The sequence below is a fragment of the Podarcis gaigeae genome (genome assembly GCF_964106915.1).
Source record: "Podarcis gaigeae genome assembly, chromosome: 9".
Classification (NCBI taxonomy): Eukaryota; Metazoa; Chordata; class Lepidosauria; order Squamata; family Lacertidae; genus Podarcis; species Podarcis gaigeae.
In genome coordinates, this window is record NC_139685.1 from 23,302,455 (window position 1) to 23,323,188 (window position 20,734).

Here is a 20,734-nt window from a genome sequence, read left to right on the forward strand (position 1 = left end):
CGTTGCTTTGTCTGACTTCTTTGGGAAAGCGAAGCGAGGATTGAGCTAAACTGTATTGCAGCTTCTGCAAAGCCGCTCCCTTTCCTCTCAGGGATTGACAGTGCTCTGCAGAGGCGGCTAATCCTACACCCACAAATTGGCCATGCCTTTTGTCTGTTGATTCAAAAGTCCTTCTGGTGATTTGATATGCATCTCAAGGGCTGTGTTACACCTAAGCGCAAATTTCCCTTAGGGAGGAATGGTAGTTTGGAAAGGGTGGTTCTGAATGCCTGGTTAACATGCTCTGAGTGGGCAGGAGAGGCAAGTTTCAAAGAAGAAAGTGGCCCTGCGCCTACATCTGAATATTACGTTGGTGTGTTAATGCATTAATGCAGATCTGCCCCTCCCTTTCTGACCAGCTGTCCACCCCCCCACACACAGTTGGAGTTCCCAGCCAAAAAAGACACAAGCTTATAAGGAATGCCTTGCTGGTTTTACACAGTATGTGACTTCTAAATGAAAATATTGTTAAAAGTATCTGTGCAGTCTGGAAGATCTCAGCTGAATTTATTTATGCTTGCCAACTATAGATAGTTCTATATATAAAGATAGTTGACAAGCACAAATAAGTCCAGTTGAGATCTTCCAGACTGCATAGATAGACAGTATAGTGCTTTTAAGCATTACAACATTGGTGCCAGTGCAAGATTTTGAAACGCAGGGAAGCTGGAAAGATGAGTTCATAGTAAAATCAGGAATATAGAAACTGAATGTTTCCCAACTGAATCAACTCACGACGAGAAGGCAGAAAATGAGGCAGAATGGCTGGCACAGCAGTATCTTAAACTGCAAACCACACCCCCTCCAAGCCTCACGGTTGGGCGCTTACCTGTGGGCGTGGTGTGCCAGCTAGGTGAGTGGGGCAGGGAGCATAACGCCCCCTGCATGACGCAGTAATCATGTCCCGCCCACAATACCTCCCCTCTTGGAGGAGAAGAGGCTTTCCCAACTGAATCAACCAAATCCTTTAATTGTCACAAAATCAATATTTCGGCTACAGAGATTATGGTGGTGGCCAAGGTATAGGACTTGACTCTCTCCTCTTTTTCTGCCCCAATCCTCCACACTGATGCCTGTTTCTTAAAACAAAAACCCATGGCTATGACTTACTGCTGTTGCAAGACGCACTGTGTGTTACGCTCATCACATAAAAAGCTAGGCTGGGATTCCCGAGACTTCCCTCCTGGAAGAAAATGCAGGAGTAAGACGGATGTTCTTCCTTTGGTTTTAGATTGCTCACTCTCCCTGCTTGAGGAGGCAGCGGAGTAATTCTTTGCCACCTTCGCTGATGCTTCATTATGTGACTTAAGCCTTCAATAAGTACTGGAATGAGATCCCCTGTCAGCTTTACTCAGGAACAATTGTGTCAATAATGATCCTCATCTCCCCATTGCACTGCAAGGCCACAGCCTCCACAGGATTGCCGACTTTCTGCCACTACCCTTTCAGTTGAGAGCGAAAGCAAAGATTTGGTGCAAAATGTGTCGGCTGTCTTCACACCAAGGAAACCTGAGTTAACACTTGGATGATGATGATGGTTATTATTATTATTTTATTTATACTGCAATGCACTCGTAAGTGGGGCTTCTCTTGCACCTCACCTGGAAACTGCAGTTAGTTCAGAACGCTGCAGCGGGGTTTCTGACAGGAGTGAGACCCTGTTAGCATATCGAACCTCTTCTCCCAGATCTGTCCTCGTCATCCTTGTTACCAGGCTACGTTCAAGGTTATATATTGGTATATAAAGCCCATATGTACCCACTAGACCACTTGGATCTGCAGAACGGGCACCATTACAGGTTGCCACCCAGTAACTGCTCCGCAGTTGTAAGAAATTTATTGTTTAGTGTGGCAGCAACTTTGGAACTCCCTGCCAATTGACACCAGGCTTTTACCATACTCTCTTGAGTAACTGCTTAAAACATTTTTGTTTAGGCAAGCCTGTTCAGATATGTAAATGTTGACAAGCTTTAATCTTTTAAAAAAAAAATCTGTAAAAGTTTTTAATGGTTAACTTTCTAATAATGTTAATATTTCATGTAAACGGCTTAGAGGTTTTACTACTATCAAGCATTATATAAACTTTGCGGTTGCTATTTATTTAATTTATTTAGCAATCTTTTCTTTCCCACCACCACCGACACTCCATGAAGACCTGCCTTTAACCAGGCTTCTCCAGTTTTCAGGTTCCACGTTGCCAGAGCCAGCTCAACTAGTTCCACTTGCTTGAAACTAGATTGTCTTGCAGCTGCACCTCTGTTAACAATGGGGTGCAAAACTTAGACTCGTTTTATGACCTAGTTTTTTACTAAAGTGGCTGGTTAAATCCTGCAAGTCTAAACAAGGCAATTCATAACACCCAATTTTAAGGAGAAAAAATTACAGTCGATCAATAACAGATTGGATTGTAATCTGACATAAATGCTGCTATGGGTGTGTGTCTGGGGTGGAGTCCCACATTGCTTCATAGGGGATTATGCTGAAGTAAGCAGGCATACACAGGTTTGCAGCTCTGGTCACCACTAGATAACAATAGGGTTTAGAAACAATCTGGTGTATTGTGTGTCAATTAATTAGCAAGTAGATCTGTGCAATAAATTGTACAGCTCATCATTAGGTTATGCTTTGGCAAGACGGATTGTTTCTATAACTTTTTAAATCTTGGCCACTTTACAGCAGGGCATTAATCATGCTCAAGCCCATTGATTTCAACAGATGTGGCCGCTGTTCACTCCTGCAACGCAAATCTCTTCCACGCAGCTAGCGGGCCATAGCCGAACGCTTTCCCCTTTAACCAAGGAAACCTTGAAACTTGTTAGATGAAGGCCCTTGAGATCTGCAGTAGAGATCTCGGTGCCCTCATCTATAGCAGCCATAATTCTCAGGGCAGTCATAACGGTTAAAGATAAAGTTACCCCTGCCTTTACGGGCCAGTCGTGTCCGACTCTAGGGTTGTTCGCCCATCTCACTTAAGAGGCCGGGGGCCAGCGCTGTCCGGAGACACTTCCGGGTCACGTGGCCAGCGTGACGAAGCTGCTCTGGCAAGCCAGCACCAGTGCAGCACACGGAAACGCCGTTTACCTTCCCGCTATAAAGCGGTACCTATTTATCTACTTGCACTTAGGGGTGCTTTCGAACTGCTAGGTGGGCAGGAGCTGGGACCGAAAGAGGGGAGCTCACCCCGCCGCAGGGATTCGAACCGCCGACCATGCGATCAGCAAGTCCTAGGCACTGAGGTTTTACCCACAGTGCCACCCGCGTCATAACGGTTAAACGGGCGTAAATGCAAGATTGCGGTGTCTGTATCCCCCACCCACAAAAAGCTGTTTTTTCCTGCTCATCCAAATCATTGTGCTGTATCGATTGGCAGTAGTTCTTTGAAGACCTATAGGTAGGTTATGGGAAGCAAATACGGTAAGTTACATTCTGAGTGGACAGGCAGATGGGTTTTTCTTAAGCATATGCATGCCCAACTCCAGCACCCATACTGGCCATTGCCGGGTTTGCTAGGACTGGTGGGAGTTGGAGTTCGTAGAACTATAGAATTTCAAAGTAAAATTTCTCTTCCAGTGCCCTGCAATGCAGGAATATGCAGCTGTCACATACGGGGATCGAACCTGCAACCTGGGCATTATCAGCACCTATCAGCTCTCGCCAACGAAGCTCTCCAGGCTGATAGAACATTACTAATTCTCCATCTTTGCCGGAGGAGGAAGCAGGCCGCATACAAGTCAAGATTCCCGAGGCAGAAGCTGACAAGGAGAAGGCAACATTTGGTGCTTGCCTTCTGGGGTGGGGTGTGTAATGCACAGCAAATACCAGGGAAGTTTTTCCAGTATAGAAAGGGTGCAGTGGCGTAGCGTGGGGGGTGCCAGGGGTGCCGGCCGCACCGGGCGCAACATCTGGGGGGGCGCAAGTCCAGAGGGAAGGGACAAGTTCCTTCCTCCGCCGGGCTCCCCGCCGCCACCGCCAGCCTTGCGCCCTAGCGCGCGTGCGCCCGCCGCCGCTGCGGCTGCGCTCCACTCACTGTTCGCAGGAGGAGCAGCCGCTGCAGCAGCGCCGACGCCGCCACCAACGCCTGGCCGGGCACGGGCAGCCTCCACCCCCCCCCCGCCGCCGCCATCCCCCCGGCCCAGCCACAGGCGGCGGCTGCTTCTGCCGACTGGGAGGGAGGAGCCAAACCCTCCGAGAGGAAGCGGGCGGGCGAGGGTCTCCCGGCGGAAGGGGGCGCCGCTGGCTCCGGCTCTCAGTGCAAGCCTCAGCCGTGGGGGGGGGGCGGGGGCGGCGGGCGAGGACGGAGCGCGGCTGGAAGCCCCCGGACCAGGCTGGGGGGAGGAGAGGCGCTCGCCAAGCCCGGATCTGGAGCGCCTCGGAGCGCCCAAGGAGAGGAGAGGGCGGGGAGGCGCCCGAGGGGAGGGGGCTTCGGCTGCCTCGGCCCGCGGGGGCTCCGCAAATAATAAATTTAATAAATTCCTGCTGAGCCTTAAGGGGGGGTCCTTGGTTCCTTCACTCGCCCCCAGCCCCAATGGCGTAGCGTGGGGGGGTGCAGGGGGGCCGGCCGCAACATCTGGGGGGGCGCTCACATTCGAGTGCTAAAATCCAGGGGTTAGGGGGCGCAAATTACTTGCCTTGCCCCGGGTGCTGACAACCCATGCTACGCCACTGAAAGGGTGTGATGGATAAATGACTAATAAATACCGATGATGTAAAGCTGCAAGAACTGTAGGCGGTTTAAGGTATTTTGCCCTGATGAGCCAATTGGTGTGGTTATTCCACGCTTGAAATTTCCATCATTTATTGCACAGCTGCACAGCAGTGACTAAATTGCCTGGAGCATCTTCCTCAAAAGTATAACATCGTATAAAAAAAAGTAAAGGACCCCTGGATGGTTAAGTCCAGTCAAAGGCGACTATGGGGTTGTGGCACTCATCTCACTTCCAGGCCAAGGAAGCCGACGTTTGTCCACAGCTTTCCGGGTTGTGGCCAGCATGGCTAAAGCACTTCTGGCGTAATGGGACACCGTGATGGGAACCAGAGTGCATGGAAGCACCGTTTACCTTCCTGCCACAACCTATTTATCCAGAGGTTGCTCCAGCACCCGGAGCAGCCCATGGGGGCAGGGCTAGCTGCCCAGTGCGCCAGTGGCAGGGAGTGTCCCAGGGGGGCCACTGCCCGTGACGATGTCACACACCCCGCCTCAGGGATGACACCCGGGCAGACTGCCCCCACCACACCCACTTTCTCCGCCTCTATTTATCTACTTGCACTGGTGTGCTTTCAAACTGCTAGGTTGGCAGGAGCTGGGACAGAGAAACGGGAGCTCACCCTGTTGCGGGGATTCGAACCGCAGACCTTATCAGCAAGCCCAAGAGGCTCAGTGGTTTAGACCACAACAGTTGTTAAAGACCTACATTTGCTCCCAGTACATTTCCGAGCACAATTCAAAGTGTTGGTGCTGACTTTTAAAGCCCTCAAAGGCCTCGGCCCAGTAGACCTAAAGGAGCATCTCCATCCCCATCGTTCAGCCCAGACACTGAGGTCCAGCTCTGAAGGCCTTCTGGTGGTTCCCTCACTGTGAGAAGTGAAGTTACAGGGAACCAGGCAGAGGGCCTTCTCGGTAGCAGCATTGTGAAAGACTTTGAATTGCTCTGATCCACAAATGTGAGAAAGAAAGTTCAGCTCTTCACTTGCCAGAAAGAAGCTACCGTACATTTTGCTGGCGGTGATAACAAGCAAGTCAACAAGATTGTCCTTAGCATTACTTTACAAGAGTACAAAGAAAAGCAAATCCAGTGCCCCCCACTCCAAAAAAATGGAGAACATGGAAGCGTCTAAAGCTATTATCCCAAAAAAGGAGGATACAAAAATAGTTTAATATTGAGATAAAAGCTTTACCAGTTTTAATGGGAAATTAAGAAATGGTAAATAGAAGTTTGTAGTCTGTACCGCCCTGTAAAATGTTAGGGGGTTGGCCAGTTAGAAGTGATCTCAATTCACACCACAGAGGATATTCCTGTTTCACTGTACATCATGTCTCAGTGCCACAACAAAATCTAGAGTCCAGGGTGAATGAACAGCAACACAATTCCAAGGCAATTCCAGGTAAGATATCATGTGTTTTCCTTCGGCAGAGAAACTGCAGCCAAGGGGAAATGTTTCCAAATTGCAACCAAATAAACCTCTTTCCACCTGTATCTAACATCACATAGACTATTTTGGGGGACTCAAAATTAAGAAAATTGGGGAGGGGGGATTCCCCAGAGGAGTTGAGCTTTTTTTTAGGGGGGATTGCAGAAAAATCGCTCACCCACCAGACTGGCACCCACCAGACTCCCATGTTGTCAAATCAACCTACCCTCTATTTCCTCGCCGACAAAAGCAGCAAATTGCCCACCCGATGCCGCAACAAAAGCTTCTCAACACCAGCCCTTGCCACAGCCACCAATCACAATCTCTGGCTCTCCACGTCCCCACAATGCACTACCCATGTATAAGACGACCCAGAATTTTGAAACATGATTTTTGGAGGGGGAAAACCCACCTAGTCTTATGCTACAATTTACCCTATTTTTCTGTGTATATCTTATAATGAACAGGTACTGGTTTTGATTTTGTCTTGCTTTTGCTTACTATAAAAATAACAAAAACATGGAAGATGTAATAATTAGCAGGCTTTTCTTTCCTTTTATCATATGGAATAAGTTGTATGTCTCCGGAATTTGAAGGTCTGCAGACGACCAATAAGGTGAAGAAAGCATTGCATAAAGTGCCCAAGGCAACATGCTTCAGAAGTGGCGAAGTCTCTGCTTTAAATGGCACCCCCTTTATTTGTCAGCGAGACAGACCTCTGGGTCCCAGATGGAGAACAGAGTAGTGCATGCAAATGCAGAGCATCGCTGATCTCGGGGGATGGCATTATTCAACACCGTCTTTTAAAAGTCCACATTCTCTCCCTCCCCACTTTAGAAAGGAATCGCTGAGTGGCGAAAGACAAGGCGACGATGCACATCGAGTCAAGCAGCCGGGGCGACTGTTAAGTCATAGTCTGCACCAGTTGAGCAAGCTCTTGCGATATTGCTTTAATTGCGTTGCAAATCTGGCGTAACAAAATTTCTCAGCTCCTCTCAGCCTCCACCTGGCCAGCTCTACTTGTGTGTGCTTCTTGAGCAATTATGTGTTCATCACCTGCAGGTGAGCAGGGCTGCAATAGAGATTTCTTAACAGCTGTCAAGCAGCCCCACTCCTCTGAATTCCTATCACGTGCTTAGAATTTAAGAGTGCTGGCTAAGAAACTCCAGAAGGAGAGGGGAGAGGTGGCTGGGAGGAGCCTTGGAAAAGCATCTTGAGACCTAGGCAAACTTGAAGTTCCTGCTGCCGCCACCAAGGGAGGTAATTAGCATTTTGGGCCGCTAGGATGCAATAACTGTTTCTTCAGTCTTGCTCTGAGGCTGTACTAGTTGCTTGCTGGGTGCCAAGTCTTAATGGCAAACCAGTTTTTCACTTATTAGCTGTGGAAGTAGATTGTTATCATGGAAATGTTATGAACTCACTGCTCTGAACTCGCTTCCAACTTGCCATGGATAATTACTGTTTCTATCCATAATTACTGTTTCTATCCAACGGGAGTTTTGGGGAAGAACGCATTGAACCAACCTCATCAGACCAGCTTTGTGCAAGGTAGAATGGTTGCCTCACCATCTGTGACTTGCAAAGGCACATTTTTCAATGCGCTCCCCATGCTGGTCAGATGAGGGATTGGCCCCAAAGTCTGTGTGGCTTTGTGTTTTGTTTCAAACGGTAGCATTTCAAACAATGCCTCCAGTATGGCGATGGAGGGCCTGTGACTACAAATCCCATCATCCTTGACCATTGGCTGTGCTGGTTGAGGCTGATGGCAGATAGAGAGAACACCACCATCTGCAGAACTCGGCTTTCCCATGTCTGCTGCAGAAGCACACAAGCAGGGCACAAGAGGTCTCCTTCTGTTGTTGTCACCAGTTTGGATACGGCATACAGAATTAGGCTGCCTCTGCAAATGTGGATTTTATCCTACTCAGGGTTGGCAAACCAATGGCCTTCAAATCTTTTTGGATTTGGCTCCCAAGAGCTCCAGCCAACATGGCTAAAGGGAGGTGGTAGCCAACATCTGGAGGCTCACCGATGGGTTGGTTGGTTACTTAGTAGTAGCTGCTGATGGGCCTAAAAATAATCAATTAAATTTAATCCATTAGTTTATCTCCTCCCATATTTAACAGGCCATCAAATAGTGGCCATCAGCCCATCCCATGACTGTTAAGTCCATAAATTAATTGTAAGCTCTGTGAACATTTCTCGCTTCCGCAGAGTTTTTAAAGCGTCTGGCAAGACCTTGAGGTTAATTTTAATTTAGTGGAATCCCAATTTGCAACACCAGGCCCTCTCCTAGGATTTCTGTGGCTTTTTGGCAACTGCTAAATGGCGGTCAGAATGTGCACCTTTTCAGTAGCATCTCCGTTGTCCTTTGATGGGACTTCCCCCTGAAGAATGCGGATGGAACTCTGAGTGCCCTGTTGAACTTAATCCCTAAGGCAGGAACCGCAACACTTCAGGATGATGCTGATGGGCTCCAACACCCTTCATCCAGAGCCAGCATGACCAATGGTCAGGGATGGTGGGAACTGTAGTTCAACCTCTGGAGACACACAGGTACCTCATCCATGCCTGAAACAAAACTTTTAAGAGGAATTATGGGCCATGGAGGAAATGCAAGTGAGGGGTTCTATCTCCACATTTCCTCTATGAGGTGCTAACGCCTGATTAAATACCCTTGAGGGAAGCGGGTGGTGCTGTGGTCTAAACCACTGAGCCCCTTGGGCTTGCCGATCGGAAGGTCGGTGGTTCAGATACGCACAACAGAGTGAGCTCCTGTTGCTCTGTCCCAGCCCCTGCCAATCTAGCAGTTCGAAAGCACGCCAGTGCAAGTAAACAATTAGGTACAGCTGCTGTGGGAAGGTAAATGGTGTTTCTGTGTGCTCTGGTTTCTGTCATGGTGTCCCATTGCACCACAAGCGGTTTAGTCCTCTGACCACATAACCCGGAAAGGTGTCTGTAGACACACACTGGCTCCCTCAGCCTGAAAGCGAGATGAGCGCCACAACCCCATAGCTGCCTTTGACTGGGGGTCCTTTACCTTTTTTTTTTAACCAAACATCCTTCATCTCCTCGAGAAGGACACCTCCTTGTCCTGATGCCCCTTTTCCCTTCCCCCATGGAGAGCTCTGGGTTTAAACTATGGATCTTGAAGCCATTGGTATAAACTCTTCAGTAAGCATACTCAGAAACTGCGACAGATTTTATCTTCTTTTCCTTTGTGTTGATTCCGCCTTGGCTCCTGATTATAATGTAGGTACCAATGGGAGGCCAAGATGTTATTACCGAAGTCCCCACAGCCCTGAAACGTTTGGCCAAGTACATGGTGCGTGGCTTCTACGGAGTCGAACATGCGCTGGCCCTCGATGTTTTGATCCGCTACGCATGCGTGAAGGAGGACGATTTGCTGCTGCTCCTCAGGTATGAGCGCAAGCAGCTACGGACCGTCCTGAACACCCTCAAGGCCGATAAACTTGTGAAGCTGCGCATGCGCGTGGAGACAGGCCACAACGGGAAGAGCGTGAGACACAATTACTACTACATTAACTACAAGGTGTTGGTGCATGTGGCGAAGTACAAGCTGGATCACATGCGCCGGAAGATTGAGGCAGACGAGCAGCGTTCCACCACCAGATCGTCCTTCAAGTGTCCCGCCTGCTCAAATGCGTACACTGACCTGGAAGTGAATCAATTGTTTGATGCTTTCACAGGTAAACTGCTGCATCTGTGTCGTTTGCCTCTTATCCTTTAGAAAATACGCCGGAACATAAAAATGCACCTGAATTGTAATTGTGCAGGGAAAGGCCTTAGCTCAGTGGGTATAGAGCATTTTCTTTCTATGCAGAAGTTCCCAATTTCAGTTTCCATCATCTCCAGGGAGGTCTAGGAGAGATTTCTGCCTTCAACCCTGGATAACCATTGCTAGTTAGTGAGAGCCATATTGAGATAGGATCTTATCAAATCATAGTCGGAAGGGACCCTGCAGATCATCTAGTCCAAGCCCAAGTCCAAACAATGAAGGAATATGTCGCTGTCCTTTACGGGGGCTCGAACCTGCAACCTTGCCATTGTCAGCACCATGTTCTAACCAACAGAGCCATCCCCCATTATGGGTGGGGCAATGCTTCTGGCAGCTTCTGGCAACCCCACGTTGCAGATCTTTTAAAAGAAGATCTGGAGAGTGAGGGTAGTTTTGGGGTTATTTCCCCCCTTCTTTTTAATTGAATTTATATACCGCCCTATACCCTGGGGTCTCAGGGCAGTTCACAGAATAAAATCAAGATATAAAACCACAAAATATATACAGTGGTACCTCGGGTTACATACGCTTCAGGTTACATACTCTGCTAACCCAGAAATAGTACCTCAGGTTAAGTACTTTGCTTCAGGATGAGAACAGAAATCGTGCTCTGGCGGCACAGCGGCAGCGGGAGGCCCCATTAGCTAAAGTGGTGCTTCAGGTTAAGAACAGTTTCAGGTTAAGAACAGACCTCCGGAACGAATTAAGTACTTAACCTGAGGTACCACTGTAATAAGAAAAGAAAAAATAAAAAACCACAGCACCCCGCCCCAACACCACCACATTTTAAAAGGGCATAGGAAGTAAATCAGATCAGCCAAAGGCCTGGTTAAAAAGGAACGTTTTTGCCTGGTGCCTAAAGGTGTGTGATGAAGGCACCAGGCGAACTTCCCTGGGGAGGGCATTCCACAGATGGGGAGTCACTGCAAAAAAGGCCTATTTTCATGTTCCCACCCTCTGGACCTCTTGAGGAGGCTGTGACAGGCACATCTCACGCTGTTGGGCCTGCTCTCACTTAGATAAATTGCTCCCACCTCACTGAATAACCCTTTAATTGAAGGTTTATTTTTCTTTTCCTCTTAAAATTCTAGCCCAGAGTATCTTGCGGGGGACCTTTGTGAGGGGATAACTAGTAAGTTGGAGTCTCAGTCAGGTTTTCTTTAAATAAACAATAAAGGTTTATTTAAAGCAAGATAGTGTATAACACAAATGGATTAAACTTAGGTTACTTCAAGAATATAGTGCGATTTCACTTTAATTCGTTCTTAGTTGTTTTTGTGTTATAGGTTTGGTTCCTTTATATGGTGATACTTTCTTTCAGTTATTCACCCCCTTTAACACTCCTGCTCCTGAGGTGCTTTAAGTAATAGACCAAAGGGCTCTCCACACCCCTTTCCTTTACTGGGTTTTGGAGTTTCTTCTTTTCCTTAGAAGAATCTCTCCCTTCCAGACTAGATTTGAGTCGCAAGTAGGCTGTTCCTTTCCAGCTCCTACTTGTCCTGGCTCAACCTCTGCCTCCCAGTAAAATTCTAGTCTATTCTTCCTACAGAACATCACACTCTGTCTTTCACAATACTCTCAGAGTGGAAATTGTTTTTACAGAGCCAACTCTTTCTCCCATTCCCTCTTTATACCCTAATCTGTCTCCTTACCTATCTTCCAACCTCAATTCCAACCCACTTCAACCAACCCTCTCCACTAACTCTCTACAAATCCTCTCCTTTTAATCTCTCCCTCCTGGAACCACGGCCAATCAGAGGCTGCCATTCAGTAACCATTTGCTGGCAGGGAAAGAAAGAAAGAAAAAAGAAACATTTGTTGATCCAACCGGTCCAGCAAAACCAACCTTTTCATCACAGAGGCACATGAAGAAAGGCCTCAGAAGATGATCTCAGGGTCTGGGTAGAGGTGGTCCTTGAGGTATTGTGGTCCTGAGCTGTTTATGTGCTGGACTTTAAATTTCTGCAGCAATCTGCTGAGGGCCTGTGGGCCCCTCTAGAAGTCATTGGACTTCCATTTACCTGAGCCAATGTGGTCCATGACTGGGGAGGGTGAGAGCTAGAAATGAACAACATTTGGAGGGGCCACAGGTTCCCCCTCCATTCGCCTCACCTCTGTTTATGTGCCAGGGACATTTCGTTGCACCTACTGCAATACTGAAGTTGAGGAAGATGTGTCTGCGCTGCCCAGACGGGATGCCCAAACGCTGCTGGCCAAATTCAACCAACAGACGGAGCCCATCTTTGAGTTGCTCCGTGAAACGGAAGACATCGTTTTGCCATGTGACCTCCTTGAGCCCCAGCCTACAGAAATACCGGAACTAGCAAGAAGGTAACGTCATTAAACTTATCAAACTCCAAGCAAAATACTAGCATGAAGTACAAGTTGATGAGTTGAACAATTTTGGGGTGGGGGTGGAGAACTGTAATGGTTGCCCCAACTAATTTTTTACCTCAGGCTTGCCTTTCTAACTGGAATAGGCAGCAGCTCTTGGTGAGAACATATATGGGTGATTATATATGTGAGTGGACTAGGATGGGTGTAACAGTCCGGCCCCACTTCTGCAAAGTGGAATGAAATCTGTGTATTTCACCCCAACTCTGGTGTGGTTGTGAAAACCAGAACGGCTCCTACAATCAGCCCTGGGCATGGGAAACCTCTCTACATATTTCCTTTAGGAAATGAGGCACAGCAGGGACTGTGGTGTCTTTATGATATATGGTTTATTTACATACATTTGTACCCTGAGCCTATGATGGAAGGGTTCACAGCATCAACACCCCAAGGGTCTTGTTTCTCCCATGGCCACAGCCTTGGATTCAAGCCGAAATGAGCCATGACTTCTTATCTGCCTTTCCAGCTTGCAGCTTCCCCCATTCTAGCTTATAGGTCACATGACAGTCAACTCTTGCTTTTGTCCTTCTCTCTGTCTAATAGCTGGAGAAGGAGACCACGCATAGGAGCCAACTCCTAGGGGCCGAGGTCCCTTTCCCCCACCCCACCCATAAAATATTTGACGGGGCTGAGCTTCCCTCCAGGTTGATGGGCATTGCCATTCAAATGGAGTGGGGCAGGGATTTCCTGCCCCCACCCCCAATATTTTATTAGAGTTTGCACCCTGGCGCCACCCATTTGCTGTCTGGTACAGAGCTGCCTTTCCTTTATTCTCTCTTAATTGCCTGTCCCATGCCCCCCTACCCTGAGGCATTCACCTCATGAGGAAGCCATCCTGAATTATCTTTTAACACTTGCTAGGATTATAGAGATTAGAAGTCTGGCACCCACAAGCTCATAACGATACTCCTTGCCTTTCTTGTACCTTAGGCCACTGTTTAGTACTTGTTGTCACGATACCAAGTAGAAAATAGCGCCCAGCCCATAATTGCTTCTGTCCCCACAATAAGGAAGACATGCTGCTAGCCCCGATTCCAGTTGAAGGTAGAACTCTGCCCCATCCCTAGAATAGGGTAGCACCTTTCTGAGCAGAGGAATCCTAGGCATGTCTGCTCCCCGGTTAAGCGTTTATAGCAATTGTAGCTACGAAAAGCACATGAATCATTCCTAACGGTGTAGTTTTGAGATGAGGTTGTTCAATTGTGTGGGCAATAGCCTTTTAACTTAGGAATATAAAAGAGAGTCACAAAAGACTGTTCTGGCCTCCGTTTCCGAGATTCTCATACGTGAACTTTTGTAGCTTTAATCACAAATAAAGCACTTCTTAGATGAAAAAGGCCTTTCAACCTATATCTGGTTTGTCCTTACAACAGCCCTGCAAAACAGGGTTGCTACAAAGCAGGGCATTTTCTCAGCCGGAACTCACTGGAACTTGGTTTTGGCACCTTTTAGGTCGATGCTATTGCCATTATAACAGAACAAGGTGAGTTCATGATTAGGTCCAACACCTCTTTTTCTAGAAAAACAGCACTGCTACTAAGCCATACTAGAGTTCTTAACAAGGAGTAGTAAATAAATTGTGCTCCTTTGCTGGCTACCTTGAATAAATAAGCTAAAACATTATTCAGGGGGGCAGAGCAGGAGGGTCTTGTTCCATATTAGACCCCCCGAAGCCAATGGGACTTAGAATATAATTGTGACATAACCCTATTAAATTGCGGTGTGGGAAAAGTATAATTTTGTCTGAATCAGAGCCGTACACTTAAAATATTCATGTCTGTTAAGCAATACGAGAACGTCAGTGACAAGACTAATTTGTACATTTTTAGCTTGGATAAGAATCCATGTTCAAAAACTGAGCTGCTTCGTTGCCCTAAGAAATGGGCTGCCAGGAGTTATGCCAAGAACATGTATGTCCAGAACGTTGTTATTGACATCCAAAAGTCTGGACTTAAGAAGAAAGCAATGGTCAAGGCAGTCAAAGGACAACCTGTATGGATGACCCAAAGTACCACAAAGGGGACCTCTTCAGCTGTGGCTTCTACTAGTGTCGGTGAGTCCATCTTCCAAGAATATTATTCACACCTGCTGTTAAAAAGTGCTCCATTTCCCTGCTGTTTGCACTTCCCCTTTGGTGGTAGCTAAACTATTGCTGCTCCTCTGTCAGTCGATCCCTGTTTCCCTTGCATTTTGGAACAGGGAAGCTGTAGGACCCCATACTTGCTAAGCTAAGAAGTCCCAGATGTTGTCGGTACTGAGAAGAACACTTCGCCCTGGCCAGACTCTGCTCCCCAGTGTTCAAACGAGTTTTCATACCCAACCTCTAAAGCAGCAGTACCTCTCAAGCAGCATTTGGTTAGGTGCAGATACTCGAGAGCAAACAGGAGTCAATGTTGTGGCAAGGTGGACATCACCAAAGCAGTCGTTTGCCATCGGAATTGTGAGCTAGTTGTGTTGTTGTTTTTTAATGTTTACAGCCAGTGGCCATCACACTATAAATCCTAAAACAAAATAAATGTACAGTGGTACCTCAGGTTACATATGCTTCAGGTTACAGACTCCGCTAACCCAGAAATAGTACCTCGGGTTAAGAACTTTGCTTCAGGATGAGAACAGAAATTGTGCGGCGAGGCCCCATTAGCTAAAGTGGTGCTTCAGGTTAAGAACAGTTTCAGGTTAAGAACGGACCTCCGGAACGAATTAAGTACATAACCAGAGGTACCACTGTAAATGATGCAGTCGACCCAGGAGGAAGTTGCAAATGGTCCACAACTAAAAACGGTAAGGTTGACTTAACCAGTAGCACTAGGTGGTCCAGCATAGGTCTTGCTCACCTGCTTTCCCAAGCTGTGTCACAGCCAGTTTTGGAGAGAGACAAGGTGCCGAGTGTGCTGTGGCAAAGGAGAATTGGGTTGGCTCCTCTGTGCTGACACAGATTTGAGCTCCTTGTGCTTTGCCCTGCTTTCTCTTGGCAAGCAGCAGCAATGAAAAGGCCGGTGAGCACCCTGCCTGTGCATAGGCGCCGACTCCATGGGGCCTGAGGGGGCCCGAGCCCCCTCAAAAATTCGTTTGGGGGGGCTCTGCCCCCCCAATAATTTAAGGAAATTATTACCGTAAATTTCGCTCTATAACACGCAGATTTTTTCTCCTAAAAAGTAAGGGGAAATGTCTGTGCGTGTTATTGAGCGAATGTGTGGTCCCTGGAGCTGACTCGCGGAGCGCAGGGGCAAAAATAGGCAAAAATCAGGCAAAAATAAGATCGGGCGGTCAGGCGGAGGGAAGGCGGAAGCTGCTGCTTTCCTGCATTCTGCCCACCCGCTTCTGTTGCTGCGTTTGCTCAAACTCAACAAAGAGTAGGGAATCCCCTGCCCTCTTGGCAAGCAGAGGGTTAAGGAAAGGATCGAGTCCTTCTTTCTAATTCTTTCCTAGTCACACTGCGTGCAGGCTCCAGCCCACCATCTCCTCCTCTCCGTGCTCTAGGGACTCGCAGGTGGGAGAGAGAGAGAGAGAGAGGGCTGGCTGGGGGGGGGACTTTTGCCTTCCTTTCCTCCCCCCCACCCCGTTAAACTCCTCCCCTGCATTCTTAGCCAGCTGCTTCTCCGCACACCCCTCTTGTGCTTCTTGTCCCTTCTATGTTTTTCCTTCCCTCCCCATTTAAAACGTGGTGACAAAGCACGGATCCACATGGATCCTCAGGATTTTTGCATTGGGTCACTCCAAATTCACCATCAGATCACATTACATGTCCATGGCTACAGTCTGTACCAAAAAAATCACGCACCCACTGTTGCCTGGGGCTGCAATGGTGCAAAAACGTGGTTACAAAGCATGGATCCACAGGATCTTTGCACTGGGTCACCCCAAATTCACCATCAGATAACATAGCATGTCCATGGCTACAGCCTGCACCAAAAAAATCATGCACCCACTGTGGCCTGGGGCCACAATGGTGCAAAAACGTGGTTACAAAGCACGGATCCACATGAATCCTCAGGATTTTTGCATTGGGTCACCCCAAATTCACCATCAGATCACATAGCATGTTCATGGCTACATCTTGCACCAAAAAAATCACGCACCCACTGTTGCCTAGGGTCACAGTGGTGCAAAAACGTGGTTACAAAGCACGGATCCACATGGATCCTCAGGATTTTTGCATTGGGCTACTCCAAACTCACTGTCAGATATTAAAAATCTTTATAAAATAGAGAATTAAATACATACAGAATGTTAAATTTTCAGTTTCGAAATATTAGTACTAGTTTAGTACTGTATTTCTATATTACTATAATACTGTATTAGTTATTTTCAAATACTTAAATATTTTTAGGGTGTAAGACCCAATTAAAGCCCGTTATTTACATACAGTATTACAGTATTTACATACAGTATTAGGCATACTGTATTAACTTTATTAACTGTATTAAAGCATTAACTTTGAGATATTATTTTTATTTAATGAACCCTCAGCCTTATTCAAAGTAAGCTTAAATTAGCTATTTCACTTATTAATCAAAGTGCTATTACTGTGCGACAGCAATATTTTATGTTTTATTCTTTTAATGATAGTTTAGGATTTATTTAAATATCATTTCAGTCTTTTCAGAGCTATATATTCACTGCTCTGTAATAGTCTATAAGCATAATTGTTACTGTAAATTAAATTAGCTTTTTACGAAAATACCGTGCGTGTTTATGTTTTGTTTCTTTTTTCAAAGCCAAAAAGTGTTTCAGGCTTGTCGAGTTTCCCGGAGTGTGGAGTTATAGAGAGTCGAGTTTTCGGGGTTCTAATGTTGATCATATGACTCTAAAATACTTTAAAAAAACTTTAGAACTCACTAATTTTCATCTAAAATTTAGAAAACTTCCCGGGGCAGGACCCCGGTATGGGCCCCCCCAATATTTTTTATAAGTCGGCGCCCCTGTGCCTGTGCCAATTGCAATTGGCTGCAACTGCTGCTGTTGCAAGAGGAAAGTGTGAAGACACTTCATGCCTTGGCTTCAAGCATCCCATTCCTGGAAAACTCCAATAAATTAGTGTCAAGCTATGGTTGCTCAATTGTGAAAGGGCCACACCCAATATGATCATCATTCATCTGAGGAAACTTTAGGGTGCATAGCCAACTGTGGCAAAGTATGCAGCTTGAGTTGGTGGAAAACTATATTTACTTGGCCGGCATTTATTTTCTTTTCTTGACCACCTTCTCATAAATTACAGGGGCAGTGAATATAGATACATATTAGTCCAATTCCAGAGCAATTGAGTTGGTACGGGTTTTGCCACTGCTAAAGTCTTATTTATAGGAATGTTGGTTCACTGAGGCTTGACTTATTCAACGCTAAATTACAAACTGTTCTGATAATAAACCCTGCTTTTACAAACTAAAGCCCAGTTGCTTTCATGTTTCACAGTACTCAAGGGGGTTGCAGAAAAAGAGATCCCAATATCTTGGGCTTCTTCTCTTTGAAGGAACAACACACAGTTTCAACAAGGGCATTCACCAGCAACGAGATTGGACTTCCATTTGTACCTCTGGGTAGAAGAGCTCTGACCTGCTTCAGAGGCACTCTGTGTCTGCACAATTCGACTTGTCACTGGGGACCTAATTAGATAAGTGAAAAACAAAGCACTGCCCGATTCCTTACCCTGTGGAATCTAGAAATGGCTATTACGAACTATTTCCCCTCCTCTCTGTAGCTATTGCAGTCTCTCCAAAGAGGACTAAGTCACCTCCCTGAGTGTAAGCTGACCCCATTAGATCTAGTGCCTTCTGGAACAAGTTTTGCTCTCAATTTGGATGGTAGGTTAAACATGGTGAAGAGCTCCCTTAACTGTATTTCTTCCCCCCCCTACTAGAAATGCCTAAGGATGTGGCAGACTCTCCTAAGAAACCTTCCATTAACAATGAAGTACTAAGGACTCTACTCATCCACGAGTCAATCCCTTTCTCTGTGTCGGGAAAAACCCCTTGTTTTGACAAAAACGGACCTCAGCAGTCAGAAAGCGACACCAGTGAGTCCGAGGAAGAGGCCAAACCAACTGCAGTCAACACCACCGGCAGTGATCTAGAAAATAATCAGGAGCCAAGAGTTCTAAATCCGACCGTAATTGTGGCTGGACGGCCACACTTATACAGTGAAGTGAGTGAAAACCCAGAGCTTGTTTCATTTATGACAGATGAAGAGCGAGGTGCCTACATTAAAGTTGGGCAGGTGGTGTTCCATTCTGTCTTTGAGTAAGCACTTGGACCAGGCTGATGGCTTGCACGAACCTCTTTGTGCAAATGGATTGTAATACAGGTGAAAAGGATAAACCCTACTGTGCTTTTTGTTTAAGAATGGCATTTGATATGTCAATTATAACAGTCAATTTGTTTTCCATTGGAAGATTAACTGGCAATCTAAAAGTCAAGCGAGGTTGAGTCTATTATTTTGAAACGAGGAATGTTTACTTTTGCATTTTTGTTTAAAAATCCAAATGTAAATCCAAATTGTATGAATTGTAAAAGGATATATATAATGTGCCTTGCAAGCTTAAGGTTGGCATCCTTTTTTATTCTCAAGGAAACCTACTAAGCAAAAATAGAGTTACGTCTACAAAACCTCCAACATGGCGATTGTCCAGTTAGCAAGTTAGTTTTTTTTTTTTTAAAGCACATCAAAGTTGCCTTCTCTCTGCAGTGAAGAGAGTAAGACTCTCTTTGAGTTGTAGTCATTAGATGCTTAGATGCTGTGCTTGGCTATGGCTTAGGGGGTTAGGAGAGCAAAAAATGCTGATGGAAAGTGGCCTTTATGGAGTCTTGTGATAGTTACTAGCTGTGCTTCCAAGGAAATTTACTGTCTCCTAAATGGCTGTCAGTTGAGCAAGAGATTCTGCCATTTGCTCTAATAACTAAAAAAACAGGTCAGACATCAACTGCCCTGCAAGAAGGGAGACAGGCACACAGGCTAAGATAATATCAGGGGCTACCCAATTGAACTGAGTGCCACTGTTCCCCTGCCCAGCCCAATGACCAGTTTGTTTTGCATCGTCGTCTTGATTTGATATTTAGAAATTGTAAGCTGTCCTGGAGGCCTTGACAGAAAGGTCGTTATAAATGCTCTGTATGCAAGCATGTCTGTCTAGGTCTGTATGTATTTGAATAAGCAGAAAGGAAAGGATATACTGTAGAATAAACTCTGCAACCCACATTAATTGGCAAGTTTTGTTTTTTTAAGCAACCCTCCAGTAATACCTTTGAGGATTTTGTGAAACATTTAGTGCTGGCTTAACATCTTGCACTGAAGTATCAAATAGCATCTTCACAAGCTTACATAAAGTAAAGGTAAAGGTACCCCTGCCCGTACGGGCCAGTCTTGACAGACTCTGGGGTTGTGCGCCCATCTCACTTAAGAGGCCAGGGGCCAGCGCTGTCCGGAGACACTTCCGGGTCACGTGGCCAGCGTGACATCGCTGCTCTGGCGAGCCAGAGCCGCACACGGAAACGCCGTTTACCTTCCCGCTGGTAAGCGGTCCCTATTTATCTACTTGCACCCGGAGGTGCTTTCGAACTGCTAGGTTGGCAGGCGCTGGGACCGAGCAGCGGGAGCGCACCCCGCCGCAGGGATTCGAACCGCCGACCTTTCGATCGGCAAGTCCTAGGCGCTGAGGCTTTAACCCACAGCGCCACCTGCGTCCCTCACAAGCTTACATACTTTTATATAAATTTATTTTTATTAAATATTTTCTTGATTTACAAAAGTACATGCCTTGTCCTCTTCAGGTTGTACGGTCTTTCTTACAAATCAGCTATGTTTGATGTGAGACCTTAGTGTTGAGTACAGTATAAGGTTGGGGGAAGGGGGAATGGTGAGACTTCTATTTTTTTGCATAGTGTATGTGTGGGGCTTTGTGTAAGCATCAACTGGGTAGGTTCTCTTTCTCTTTATTACATTTCCTTGGCAGTAAGATGTATTTGGGGGGCAGGGTGTGGTGGCTGTCTGCAGTGGGGTTTGTTTACATATGGGGGGAGATTGTTAGGTCAGGTCAGCCATATTGATTCATATGCTGTCGGTGGATTCTTGTCTTGTTGGGCTGTGTTATGTGATAAAGGGGAGCCATACTGGGGTGAAGACGTCCTATTTGTCGCCATGTCGGTTTATTGGTTAGCTTTTCTAGTAAGGCCGCTTCCCGTAGAATTTGATACCATTGGTCCACATTTACTCCTGACAGGTCTCTCCAGTGTCTGGCTATGAGGCTTCTGAGAGTACGTGGGTTATAAGCTCTGTATGAGTGGAGCTATCATGATTTTGGAAGATGTTCAGCAGGGCCAGTTCTGGGGTGACTTCTAATACCTGTTGAGTTATTTCGCTATCTCTTGTAGGACTGCTATC

General features: G+C 46.5%; 1 protein-coding gene across 2 annotated transcripts; it reads left to right on the top strand.

Moving 5' to 3' along the window:
• Positions 1-7,031: 7,031 nt before the first annotated feature.
• Positions 7,032-19,556, top strand: LOC310853056 (general transcription factor IIE subunit 1-like). 2 transcript variants are annotated; one of them, XM_083757224.1, is made up of 5 exons: positions 7,032-7,428; positions 9,425-9,878; positions 12,097-12,298; positions 14,191-14,414; positions 18,219-19,556. In XM_083757224.1, the coding sequence occupies exons 2-5, from the start codon at positions 9,431-9,433 to the stop codon at positions 18,599-18,601; spliced, it is 1,257 nt and encodes a 418-aa protein (XP_083613350.1). In that variant the 5' UTR covers positions 7,032-7,428; positions 9,425-9,430; the 3' UTR covers positions 18,602-19,556. The 2 variants fall into 2 exon arrangements, with proteins under 2 accessions (XP_083613350.1, XP_083613351.1); XM_083757225.1 differs by having other exon boundaries at positions 7,032-7,230.
• The last annotated feature ends 1,178 nt before the right edge of the window (positions 19,557-20,734 follow it).